Consider the following 13,017-nt stretch of genomic DNA (forward strand, 5'->3'; position numbering starts at 1 on the left):
CTGCTTTTGTGCAGAGCTGAGGGTCCCGCTCATCCTCACTACCAGCGTTGTTGCTACCATGCGGAGAGCCGTCATCTTGGAGGTTTAAGCGGGAGGAATCTTGATTTTTCTTCATGGCCGCTATGGAATCCCCGTGAAGGGTTTTCGTCGGTGTCGGAGGCATTATAGTTCGCTCGGGATCGTTAAATAGGGTTACCTCTGATTTTGTGTAGACTTTGATGCCCTATTGTTGCATGCAATGCAGGGGTCGTGCCAGCCAAGAGCAGAGCCAATCTAAAAAGCTTCCATGTCATGTACTTCAAAGTCCTGATTTTTAACAAACTAACACCTATTTCCAAGATCTGGCCATGGCAGAGGGCAAGATACCAACATTGCACGAGAACCACATACAGGCTTCTGGAGGGATAGCTGCTTTTAAATGGATGTCAATAGAAGATGAACGGATTGCTTACCAAATAACCAGATAGAAATGAGCCAGGGTAACCAGCATGTATGGAAACTATTTAAAACAATGTAGTATTTTATTTTGTATAGAGTGTACATAGATTTCTTGTTTTGTTTTCATTCCCAAGCACCACTACCTGGCAAGTGGTTGATTTAAACTAGAGGGTCCTGCCTAATTACATTCATGAAAGCATCTGGATAAGGGCATTCATGTCAGTATGCGGTCTCACTTATATACTGTAGGCTGTAAAAAAAAAAACCCAACTGTTCAAATTGCCTTTATTTTTCCATCCTGTGCGTATGCTTCGTTGTGAAACGCTCTAGCAGTCTATTTTGCAGAACTCAACTCATTTTTTTTCAGGAACTTCTATATATGGCTGTCACACACTTCAATTGTGGCTTGTATTAAGTTGGGTATGAGCCTCTAGATACAGCTGAACCCTGTTATAACACGATCCTTGGAGGCCACAGAGGGATCGCGTTAAAATTTCAGCGCGCAAGGTTTTACTGGCATCTAGAACGCTCTCCTCACTTCATAGGGTTGTATCCACGTACTCTCCTCTCTGCAGCTGTCAGCTCGTGTGCAGCGTCACAGAGGAGGGTCACATGACTACACACACGTGGACACAGCCCTATGAAGTGAGGAGAGAGCTGACAGCAAAGAGGAGAGAGATCTAGATGCCGGTAAGTCCTCTCGCGGCAAAATTGAGGATTTCTAATCTCGGGAGCCATGCTCAGACCGCGTTATAAGCGGATTCTCATTGTAGCTGATCGCACTATAATGGGGTTGAGCTGTATGTGCAAATCATTCATACCCATTTGCAAATGTGATGCATTCTGGACACTTGTGATATGCAAAAAAAAAAAAAAAAGTTGTGAATGGCAAACAAAAATCAGAGCCATAATCACACTCCAATTTGCCCATAAAAATCACACGTGTGGGATTGTTGGCTTCTGTGAATATTGGCACCTTTTGCAGAATTTTGGCAAGTTTCAAACCTTGAAAAAGCTGGGACAGTTCAATTATAATTATTTATTTTTTTACATCCACAGCAGAGGCAATTTCTTCATAAATGTGCACAAACATTAGCATTGTGAACCAGGAAAATGTGCACATATTTACTCATCACCACCTAAAAATGGAGCATGTTCTACATTTGGTACCCTTGTTATTGTGTTTTATGCTTTTTGGTTTTCAGGTCTAAATTTACAAAATTATTTACCACCTTTTAAACGATCAAACTCTTACAAATAAGAGGACAGTGTTTTTATGGCTGAATGATTTTTCAATTTAATCTAAATCCAATATATTATTTTCTTTATTTTTAAATGGGACTTTTTTTTTTAATGTATTTTTTTTTTACATAGGTGGGAAGCAGAGGGTCCCCGAGCTGAACCTGCATTGTTATTCTTCGAGGGCCCCCTGCTTCCAGAGACACCAGAAACGCTACCAGCGGTACTTACAGGTTGTCCAAATCTCCCGTGGCACAATAGGAAACCACAACAGAGCCAAGTCCATGTTGTGGAGTGGATTGCACCGACGCTATGTTTACAGGTGTGTATCTCAGGAACCAGGTGGGTCCCCGGAGCTGAAATTAACCCTAAGCTCCGGTAACCCCCTGCTTCTCGCCTATGTAAACTGTGGCTTTAAGTATGGCCATTACCACTGTACGGTTGGTTGGTTGGTTGGTTGGACAAGAGTCTCCCATACTGATGTACCGAGCACAAGGTAATTACCCGGACCCGGCAGCAGGGGGCTGGGCCCAGTACCGGGTAGGAACCGGCGCCGGGTAATGTCACTGTAAATGAAAATACTTCATCACTTACCTGCAGCCGGCGACTGAAGGTGAAGAAGACTGGCGAGGAAGACTGGCGAGGAAGACAGCATCGACATTTGGGCGCAGCAGCAGCAAAGGTTCTGGTGGCAGCAACAGAAGTCCGTGTTCATACGGCGGGAGCAGCAGAAAAACAGCACACAGCTGATACCAGTGGGAGCCTTGGAACCATGTGACCGGAGCAGGAGCGTTCCTATTGGACAGCCAGGGAGGAGCCGGCTGTCCAATAGGAACGCTCCAGTCACATGGTTCCCCAGCGCCCACTGGTATCGCCGGGTTAACACGGACTTCCGTTGCTGCCACTGCCACCAGGACCTCTGCTGCTGCTCCCAGATGTCGCCGCGTTTTTCATCACCCTGCAGGTAAGTGCCGTCCGGGTAACCGGTAAAATGATTAATTTTGCCCGGGTACCCGTTACCTGGTTTTCAGAAAATTTAGAACCCGGTACAACACTAGTCTCCCAGGGTTCCCAGGTTTCTGGAGACTGCAGCCACCTTGTGGGGACATCTCAGAACACACAGTATGATGCTGCAGAGCGAATGTCCCCTGAACCCAGCTCCACTGTAACAGTGACTGGAATGAGATGGGAATACTATGAGGTTATTGTGAGCAGCTGTAAGTAAGCACTGTGTCTGTATCATGCCTGTTATGAGGCATCTGCTCCGAGTATTAACCATTGCGGGTTATCAGCTGGCACAGGCACATAACGGAGCTCCAAGTCGTTACATAGAAAATGAGTTAATACAGTACTAATCAAATACTGTAAGCACATCATAAAATCAGCAATGAACAAAAAACAAATGAAGGGCTTAAGTTCCAAATCAACTTTTTTTATTTATTCTGTAAAAAAACATAGCAAAGTTTAAATGCTCTAGTGCTACAAGTCCCTGTAATGCAAATGTATGTGTTACAGGCACCTCTAGCACAGAAGTGGCTAAGGCCACACCCCTTTCGGCTAACTGGCTGCAGGGTTGTCCTCCAGCTTGCCATCACCCACACCTATCGATGAAAGAGTTTGGGAGAGTCCTGTTATGTTGTCCGCTCTGCAGAAGAAACAGGACAGGCACAACCTGAATGTACCTAATTGGATCTCTGCTTCTGTATCCAATGCATAAATTCCTTCAACCATCGGCCTTTCATAATAACCGTGCAGTGGCCATCAGCTAACTGTGCACTTGGAACACTTCTGGATTGTCGTTTGACCCTCAACAAATGTCTAGTGAAAGCTGTAAAGGTAGTTTGTTATATGTTACAATGTTGAGACACCTGTTTAAATTTACCAACAGGTACCTCACTAGGACATTAAAAGCCTTTTCATATGCAGGTTCAAAGACAGGTGTCATAATGCTCCTAAATTATTAGCAAACCCGTTTGTCTCAACATTTTTTATTATTTTTTAAATCAGCAGTACTAGATAAAAAGGGAGTTAACAGGAATAATATGAGTGGGGTCATTTGAGACGAATAAGTTGGTTAATACAGGGGGGTGGAAGGGGAGGAACAAAGCCTTCAGTCTAATTTAGTGAAGGCTAAAAATATATCCTCCAGTGACTTCCTGGTTATATAGTACTGCTGGTTTCATTTAGGATCTGATTCATGGTTCAGAGAGACCCTGCTTTTGATAGTTTAGGAAAGTAATTTGTGCAAAGCAATCGATGATGCTATAATTGCAATGTAACCACCGAGTTACTATGCACGAGATGTCCCTTTAAACACTTTGACCCTGAGCGAGTTAAAAGTAATGAGATCCAGGCTCCGTCAGCATAAAACTGGTTAAACCAAGATATGTCTCTGCGACTCGGTTCAGCGATATAAAAGCCTTAGATTGCAAAATGCCACTCCTGTAAGTATACTCCTAGTAGAGTTGGGGTTGGCTGTGGCAGGGGGAGTTAAGGAGGTCGACTCCATGACCAAGCCGAGGGATTTTGCGCTGACAACAATGGGGTTATGAGGCGCAAGAAGATTCATGTATGTTGAGGGAGCATTGCAAGTGCTTCAAATTTCTAATCTGTGTATGTCTCAGGGGAGAGGGTTGGTTATTCAAAAGAGCCCAGCTCATTGAGTGCATGTATTGAAATGCTGATAACTTAACACTCAGGTCAGGCAGAGCACTGCACTCTGCTAGCAGGTACGGTTTTCTTAAAAAAAGTATAAAAAAAAAAAAATGAAAGCTTAAGAGGCATAGAAGGAGGAATAGAAATGTGGGAGAGAAAGACTAAGGGAATGCTGGCCGCAGCTTGGCTGTGGCACAAAGATTTGGTCTTGGCACCAGCTCTTCCATATCACGACAAGCTGCACATTCAAACTGTCTTTCTGGCACTCAGAACTCGGACTATGGAGCCCACACCTCCTGCTGCCAATGCCTGTAAGGAACACAAAGGGTTAAAGTCAGAACTTGGGCCCGTTTACATCTTAAATATATTCTAATTTCCTCTGATCTATAACCCCAAATACAACAAAAAAAACAAACACCCGTGACGAACGTGGTGGCCTTAGCGAGGTCCCATCAACCACTGTAGTGCTAACAATTTATATGTGAAGACTATGGATATGTGACGAGTCGGCTCCATAAGACAGATGCAAGATGCAGATGCAGATTACTGATAAATTGCTCGATCAGACCACTTGCTGGTATCATTAGAAGTGTGGTCAGCATTATATTTCTTAGGACAAGTTATTAAAGAGGTAAACTTCCCTGTTCTACAACAAGAGACAAGCAAGCCCCGATGTTACATCCAATATGACAAATGTTTGAGTACATTACTATGTATTTATAATCGCCATAAATATGGATCATTTAATTCAATACTTTGGCCAAAATAGTTTAACCACCATTTACAACCACGTCACAGTAAACCCATTTCGGCGTGTCCTACACTACCAATATTATACTGTCTTATGTATTTCTTCCACTGCATAGAGTGGGGGAAACAAAACACTGCAGCTAACAGCGTGTGGTACGTCCTGGACAATACTGTGTATGTCGAAATGTAAATAGGAAGCTTCCCTGTTCAAAGGATGTTTATTTTTTTGCCTGAACTGGGTGCCAGAGCAGAGCCACCACTGTTTGACCACAAAATCCCTCCAATGTTTCAGCCCTTCCTGGAACTTAAAATAGCCTCTAACTGGACGCTAAAGGTGAGCCAATCAGAAACATCGGTGTGAGGGGGGGCAGGTGCGCACTGCTACCGTTGGCTCCTCTAAAGGATTGCCGCTGTAAGCTAAAATCCACACCATTTATAATACAGATGATAAAAAGGGAAAAGAGCACACATTTACTGTAGATATACTACAGAACCTTGTTGCACCTGTACATGCACCACCTGGGTTTTTATTTTGGTGCTCATGGATCCCTTTTTGATCCACACCCGAGTCTGCCTGAACTCCGGAAATCAAGGAGTCACAGTGATGTTCAGAAATACACCTACCCCGCTGTTTAGAGAAGTCAGGATTCTGCTCACCTTTTCATGCCACTGCAGCAGGACAGCACTGCTGTTGTCAGATGGGCTCTCAAAGCCCTTGTAGATGTACTTCATTAGCAGGTCCACGCTAGTTCGGTCTAGGGACTGAACCGCCTTCTCTATCTCATTAGCTTTGAAGGAGATCAGGACTTTCAGCACCAAACTCTCAGCTCGATCCTGCAGGAGAAAGAAGGTCATTTGTACTCTACTCAGTCAATCCTAAATAAGTGCCTACATAATGTTAGATTATCGGAATAGAATGAAAAATAAAAATATGGCTACATGTACGATATGGTTACATACAGAATGTACCATGTACGTATATATCAATATATATGTAACCGCACAAATCAGGGACAATATTGGATTAGTAAGCTCTTTGTATCAGCAAGAATCATACCGAAACATACGGAGATAGAAGGATTATAGAGCTAATTAAGGACCCCTCTCTTCCTGCATTGCGCCAATGTGATTCATTAACAGAGAGGAAGTTAAAAACAGGTCCGTCTATCATACTACAGGGCAACATTAATCAGATGTATAATGAAGTATAGAGCAGTATGTCCACTCATCTTAACACTGACTCACACAGTGACTAAGAATGAGACCTACTGCCCACATCACTGCAGAAGATGGTGGTGACTCTTCTATTAAGAGAATGCATTCTACTTGTTTCACTGATAAGACAAACTTGCATATTGCAGATGCAGCTCAGGGCCCTGATCCTGTAAAAATGGGTGTGCAGCAGAGGAAAAGCGCAAACCTAATATCACCAATAGTGAACACACTGTGATAAAACAGTAAAAAAATGGGCGTGAGACGCAGTGAATAATAATAATAATAATATATATATATATATATTCGTGTAATATCGCCCTACAGGAGAGATGCAGCTGTTTCCAAACATCTCATGGGGTGGGTAGCAAAGGGCTTCACAGCGCAAAAACCCTCCGTAGTTCATGAAAAGGAAAAAATGTACATAGTGCAAACGTGCTGATAACAAAATAAAAAAAAAACGTGAATAATCTTATAGATTCCTATCACTCACATGGTAATGAATTAAATCAGACGTTTTTTTAGAATAAATCTGGTCAGGATCTTGGTAAAATACTGTGTGGCTGGACCTCCAAATTTATAAAAAAGAGAGAAAAGTGGACATAGAATAGAACAATTTATGAAGGTAAAATACAAGTGAGCAGTGAGCTCATTCAACTCTCATGCTGCCAGAATTAAAACAGCATTAAGACCACTCAGGGTCTTGCTTATGGTGTGCAGGGGACTCCAGTAGACAGCGAATAGAGGTAAGGGACCACCCTACGCGTTTCAATCAACAGGTGTGAGCTTTCTCAGGGGTACACCCGTAGGGTGGTCCCTTATCTGTATACGCTGTCTACTGGAGTACCCTGAACACCATAAGCCGCTGCCGAGGATCTTTGCCTGCGTCACCAACCCTGAAGCGCAGCAAAGTAACAGAGGAGCAGAAGCCGGCTAACGCCCGAGTGGATTGGGGCACCGCGATAGCAAGACCCTGAGTGGTCTTAATGCTGTTTTAATTCTGGGAGCATGTGAGTTGAATGAGCTCACTGCTCACTTGTATTTTACCTACATAAATTGTTCTATTCTATGTCCACTTTTCGCTCTCTCTTTTTTATGAATTTGGAGGTCCAGCCACACAGTATTTTACCAAGATCCTGACCAGATTTATTCTAAAAACGCCTGATTTAATTCATTACCACGTCAGTGATAGGAATCTACAAGATTCTTCACGTTTTTTCATTTTATTAATCGGCACGTTTGCACTATGTACATTTTTTCTTTCATAAACTACAGAGCATTTTTGCGCTGTAAAAATGGACATGCCTCAATATACTGCAAATATGTGTGAAGCAAAACACTTCATTTAGAGAAACAAAATTGCCCTGCTCAAATGAATACAGTCAATGAACATCTCTTAGAAAAGGTGACTACCAATAAGCTTTTATTTTTTGCCGTTAAAGCATTGATACTGGTCTCCAATCTACTCTTGTACATTATGTGTATTTTATTTGCTATTCCTTTTCTACTGGTTTAGGTGTGCTGATGTTGCCCCACACAGGATCAATCCACTTACCACCAACCAATGATTGTACTAAGCTGACCCGCATCACTGTAAACTATTATCACTTAGTTGCTAGGAGTAAAATTATGCAGTGATGTTGGAGCTGTGCCATGGTTAGCAGGGCGTTTATATCTAGCTTAGTCTCTAACATCTGATTATCACGTTACCATTTATGTTTGCGGCTTGCTTCATACATTGCAATCTTTGGTTGGTTTTCAGGTATGCTGTGTGAGGGTTAACATCTCATTACATAAGGAGCACATCAATACCAATCTAAGCAGCCACACCAATTAGGATTAGTTGCCCTACATATAGTTAGGTTCTACAGGTGGATTGATTGCCAATTTAATTCTAGGAGTTGCCTAAGATTATATTATTCGACACCAGGGCTATACACCTGATAGTCAGCTTCACCAGTACCAGACTTACTCCTACATATTTTAACTCACTTCACGTTATATTATTATTTTTTCACAATTCATGATTATTATATATGTATAGTTCCTTTTAATTGTTATAATAAATGCTATGTTTTAATAGCCCAGGAGTGCATCTATCAGTGGGTTTCTAGCTAGGGAGGGGGTTGGTAACACATCCCTCTCTCTAATTTTGGTAATAGTATTATAGTCAGCCCATCTGATGCACCCAATGCCAATCTAGGTATTTAGGGCGAAAACCATATTCCAAATCACTTTACCGTCATTTAGTGAGCAGTATATACCCTAAACATTTCTAAAACCTGTCGCTTTTTCCTCCGCAATATAACAAAGATACGCCCTTTCCTCTGTTGCTCAACTGCTAAAACTCTGACTCAGGCCCCTCATTCTCTCCCGTCTTGATTACTGTAACCTCCTGCTGTCCGGCCTTCCTGCCTCTCACCTGTCTCCCCTACAATCTATCCTTAACGCTGCTGCCAGAATCACTCTACTCTTTCCTAGATCTGTCTCAGCATCTCCCCTCATGAAATCCCTCTCCTGGCTTCCGATCAAATCCCGCATCTCACACTCCATTCTTCTCCTCACTTTTAAAGCTTTACACTCTTCTGCCCCTCCTTACATCTCAGCCCTAATTTCTCGTTATGCACCATCCAGACTCTTGCGTTCTTCTCAAGGATGTCTTCTTTCTACCCCCTTTGTATCTAAAGCCCTCTCCCGCCTTAAACCTTTTTCATTGACTGCCCCTCACCTCTGGAATGCCCTTCCCCTCAGTACCCGACTAGCACCCTCTGTATCCACCTTTAAGACCCACCTTAAGACACACCTGCTTAAAGAAGCATATGGATAGCACTGTGGCTATTCTGAACACATGATACATAAAGCTTGGCCCCCTGCAGATGCACTTACCAGAACTTCCTCCTACTGTCTCTGTACGTTCTGCCTACCTAACAATTAGACTGTAAGCTCCTCGGAGCAGGGACTCCTCTTCCTTAATGTCTAAAACACTTATTCCCATGATCTGTTATTTATATTATCTGTTATTTATTTGATTACCACATGTATTACTGCTGTGAAGCGCTATGTACATTAATGGCGCTATATAAATAAAGACATACAATACAATACCCTCTGTGCTTTTCACTCAATGAACCCTGTGCACACTCCAATCAAAGGAAAAGAAAAAACATATAGGATTTTCCATATTTCAGGCAATGTGAAGCTCTAAAGATTCCTGTCACTTCTAGTTTTGTCTTTTTCGTCTATAACAAAAGGCTCGAAATTATAAAAAGTCAAATCACTAAATGGGTTGCTACTGTAACTATTTCCGTGACTCAGCATTTGCTAAAAGATGCACTAAAAAGAGAATGAAACTGACCCGTCCAAACCGAGCCCCAGCTGTGCAGTGACTTTACCTTTGTGGACTGATTCTTAGTATTGATGGGAGGATTCTTCAGAGCTGCCTGCAGCGCACCCATCATATTTCCTGTAGCTTGGTGTTAAGGGAAACACATACCAACCACGCACACAGGCCGGGGATGACGGGACCATTCAATTAAAAGCAACAGCCGTATTTGTATATCAAAATAACACAGGCTAGTTGTGCGACTGATTTTCAAGCACACAACACACAGTGGTTAGTGTCCGACAGGTAACAGCTTTAAGATGTCTACAATATAATTCTGTGATATTGCGTGCATTAAAAATAATTTAACCGGATGTGTTCAAAATCAGTGCTACAATACGCGATTTGTTTCCTATGTCAATGATGGATATTCTCCTTTGACGATTAGTTGCAAACTCTGTTCACTTGCAATGTATTTTCGGCATACAGGTTGTTTATCATAGTCTCTTCATTACCCTTTCACTGTCACTGTCACAGGCCTTCAACCCAATGTTTTTCAGCCCCGAGAGCAGAGATTAAACCAGGGATCCAGAAGTATGTATCGCAAAGTCTCCCCAATAAATTGATGCTTAAGGGAGCATTATCATCAATGTACACTACTAGTATTTTCTGCCTATATGGCCCGGTCATAGTGTGCCTTATGGGAACTGTTTAACGGAGGTTAGTAATTCACTTATTAGAATGGAGCATGTTCAATTTTGCATCACTGGCCATCGTATTTTCACCTTTCGCCATGGCAAAAAGGTTGTCGGTTCAGACCTGGCATTAACCACTTCCGTGCCGAGTGGACATGCAATGCTTCCCCAGCACTGAAAGGGTTAATCTCGCTGGTTGATTACTAGCGTAAAGTGGAAGACATTGCAAACTAGCAAAAAATATAGTAATAATAAAAGTTGATGCGTTTTAAAGCAAACCTCTATTGATATATAGAAACCCCGGTGCCTGAAGGTAGAATAAATGGATCACAGAGCTCTAGCCGCAAGTTTGCAAGACCACGCATAGACTACATAGGTAGAATAACTATATGCTCCCATCTTCAGTACTGGCTTCCCTTCTTTCCAGTTACATTGTTAATATTTTAAATATTTTACATGTAGTCAATAAAAGGAGGAGTGAAGAGGCAAATCTAGGAATGTTAGAAAGAAAATGCTAAACATGCCGTTTTCCCTTCTCCCCGTGACTGTGGCACCAGCTTCCTGCATTCCTAAACCACAAGCAAGACTAAGCATGCCTCACTTCCCCAGCCACACTGCGTGTACACATACTGATAAACCACTGAGGTGTGGCTATCACTGCGTAAAGCACCGACGCCAGTGGGTGATCAAGCTCAAAGTGCACAATGTGTACACATTACTTTATCCTCCTATTAACGCTTATACAGAAACTATGCTGGGAGTTTATCTACTGCAGTGGTGGCCAACTCCAGTCCTCAAGGGCCACCACCAGGTCAGATTAAGGATATTCCTGCTTCAGCACAGGTGGCTCAATCATTGACTGAGCCACCTTTGCTGAAGCAGGCATAGCCTTAAAACTTGACCTGTTGGTGGCCTTTGAGAACTGGAGTTGGCCACTCCTGATCTAATGTATCTCCCTTGTATACAATGATGGTATATAGAAAACACCCGAGTTCAGAGTATACAATCTTTAGACATCGAGAATGCAGCACAACATCTCATACATTATAGAGAATCACCATGTACAAGATGCAGAGCCGGATAATCACTATACACAATGTATGATTCACCCACAATCACAACATGTATATAGCAGGTTGCTTCCCCTCTGGGGGTTGTGTGCACATTGATGTAGAGTATACACAGTTGTCTTCTCTTTCACAGTATACACCACCACTATGCACTGGGTATATACCATATAGCAGACCCCCCTTCTATCACTATGCATAGTGCAGATGACTGTGACTGTATACACCAGAACTATGTGTACAGTATATAGCAGGCTATGCTGTCAACAGTTTATAACCAAAACAATCTATATAGAGTACAGTCTAGTATAGTATACAACCCTCACTACATATTAGGCTCCTCTATGACAATATACACCGTCACCATATACAGTGCATTAGGCTCCTTGCTAACAGTATGCAATGCAATATATATCTTGTGTCCTCTCTGTGCACAGAAGGTATACAGCATGCTACACACACTGTCCCCATGCAGCAGACTGTACACACACTGTACACACGTACACACACACTGTACACATATGAGGATATCCCCGGATAGCGCTGTCCACCTCCCCCTCGTCCGGTCCTTGCTGCCCTTCCCCCGCCTCCTCTTCGTCCACGAACTTGTTCTCGTCATACTCGTCCACATCCACGTTCCGGAAGCGGTTGGAGGACACCGTGTTCTTAGACATGATCCCCGAACCGTGCGCGGCACCGAGCAGGGAGCGGCCGGACTGACAGCGCACGCGCCGGGCACTTCCGCTTTCCCTTCCGGCTTCCGGGCAGGCGGCGGGGGCGCGAGGCGGGTAACAGAGAGCGTGCACGTGACGGGAGGCCAGGGTCAGTGTGGTGGGCGGAGCTGAAGGCTTCCTGAGCAAGGGGAAGGCGGCTGCACAGCATACAGAATAGGGGTCTGTGTGTCAGGGGAAAAACTAGGGCAGTTGAGGTGAAAAAATAAAAGTCACGCTGCTGCTCACTTTGGGTTAAAGTCTTTCTTACACAGGGGGAAGGTTTTAGCTCGAAAAAAACCTGTGGTACATGAGCCAGGCAAACAGTATTATTGCAGAGCATTGCACTACATACCCACCCCATGATGGACAGGCCTGCAGAGCATTGTGCTGCATATCCATCCCATGCTGGACAGGCCTGCACTGCAGAGTATTGTGCTGCATATCCATCCCATGATGGACAGGCCTGCAGAGCATTGTGATACACCACCTTCCTATGATGGATAGGTCTGCAGAGCATTGTGCTGCACATCCATCCCATGCTGGACACGCCTGCAGAGCATTGTGCTGCACATCTGTTCCATGATGGTCAGGCCTACAGAGCATTGTGCTACATACCCACCCCATGATGGACAGGCCTGCAGAGCATTGTGCTACACACCCATCCCATGATAGGGCTGCAGAGCATTGTGCTAGAGATCCATTTCACAACGGACAGGCTTGCATAACATTGGGATAGTGGTTCCATTAACATATCAAATATAGACCTATGTAGAAAATTGCTCTATAAACGTCTTATCTAATATTGACCTATGCAGAGCATTGCTCCATTAACATAGATCTATGCAGACTATTGCTCCATTAACTACCTACTGCAGTTATCTGCAGATCATCACTGCCATAATACCTTTCCCTCATACAGATCTAGT

General features: G+C 43.4%; 1 protein-coding gene across 1 annotated transcript; it reads right to left on the bottom strand.

Annotated features, from left to right (window-relative positions):
* Window positions 1-3,093: 3,093 nt before the first annotated feature.
* On the bottom strand, window positions 3,094-12,155 carry ARPC5 (actin related protein 2/3 complex subunit 5). Its single transcript, XM_075616586.1, has 4 exons — window positions 11,909-12,155; window positions 9,687-9,758; window positions 5,740-5,916; window positions 3,094-4,641 (listed from the first exon to the last, which is right to left on the bottom strand). The coding sequence occupies exons 1-4, from the start codon at window positions 12,050-12,052 to the stop codon at window positions 4,579-4,581; spliced, it is 456 nt and encodes a 151-aa protein (XP_075472701.1). The 5' UTR covers window positions 12,053-12,155; the 3' UTR covers window positions 3,094-4,578.
* Between the last annotated feature and the right edge of the window lie 862 nt (window positions 12,156-13,017).

Source organism: Ascaphus truei, chromosome 10, assembly GCF_040206685.1.
Source record: "Ascaphus truei isolate aAscTru1 chromosome 10, aAscTru1.hap1, whole genome shotgun sequence".
NCBI classification, from domain to species: domain Eukaryota; kingdom Metazoa; phylum Chordata; class Amphibia; order Anura; family Ascaphidae; genus Ascaphus; species Ascaphus truei.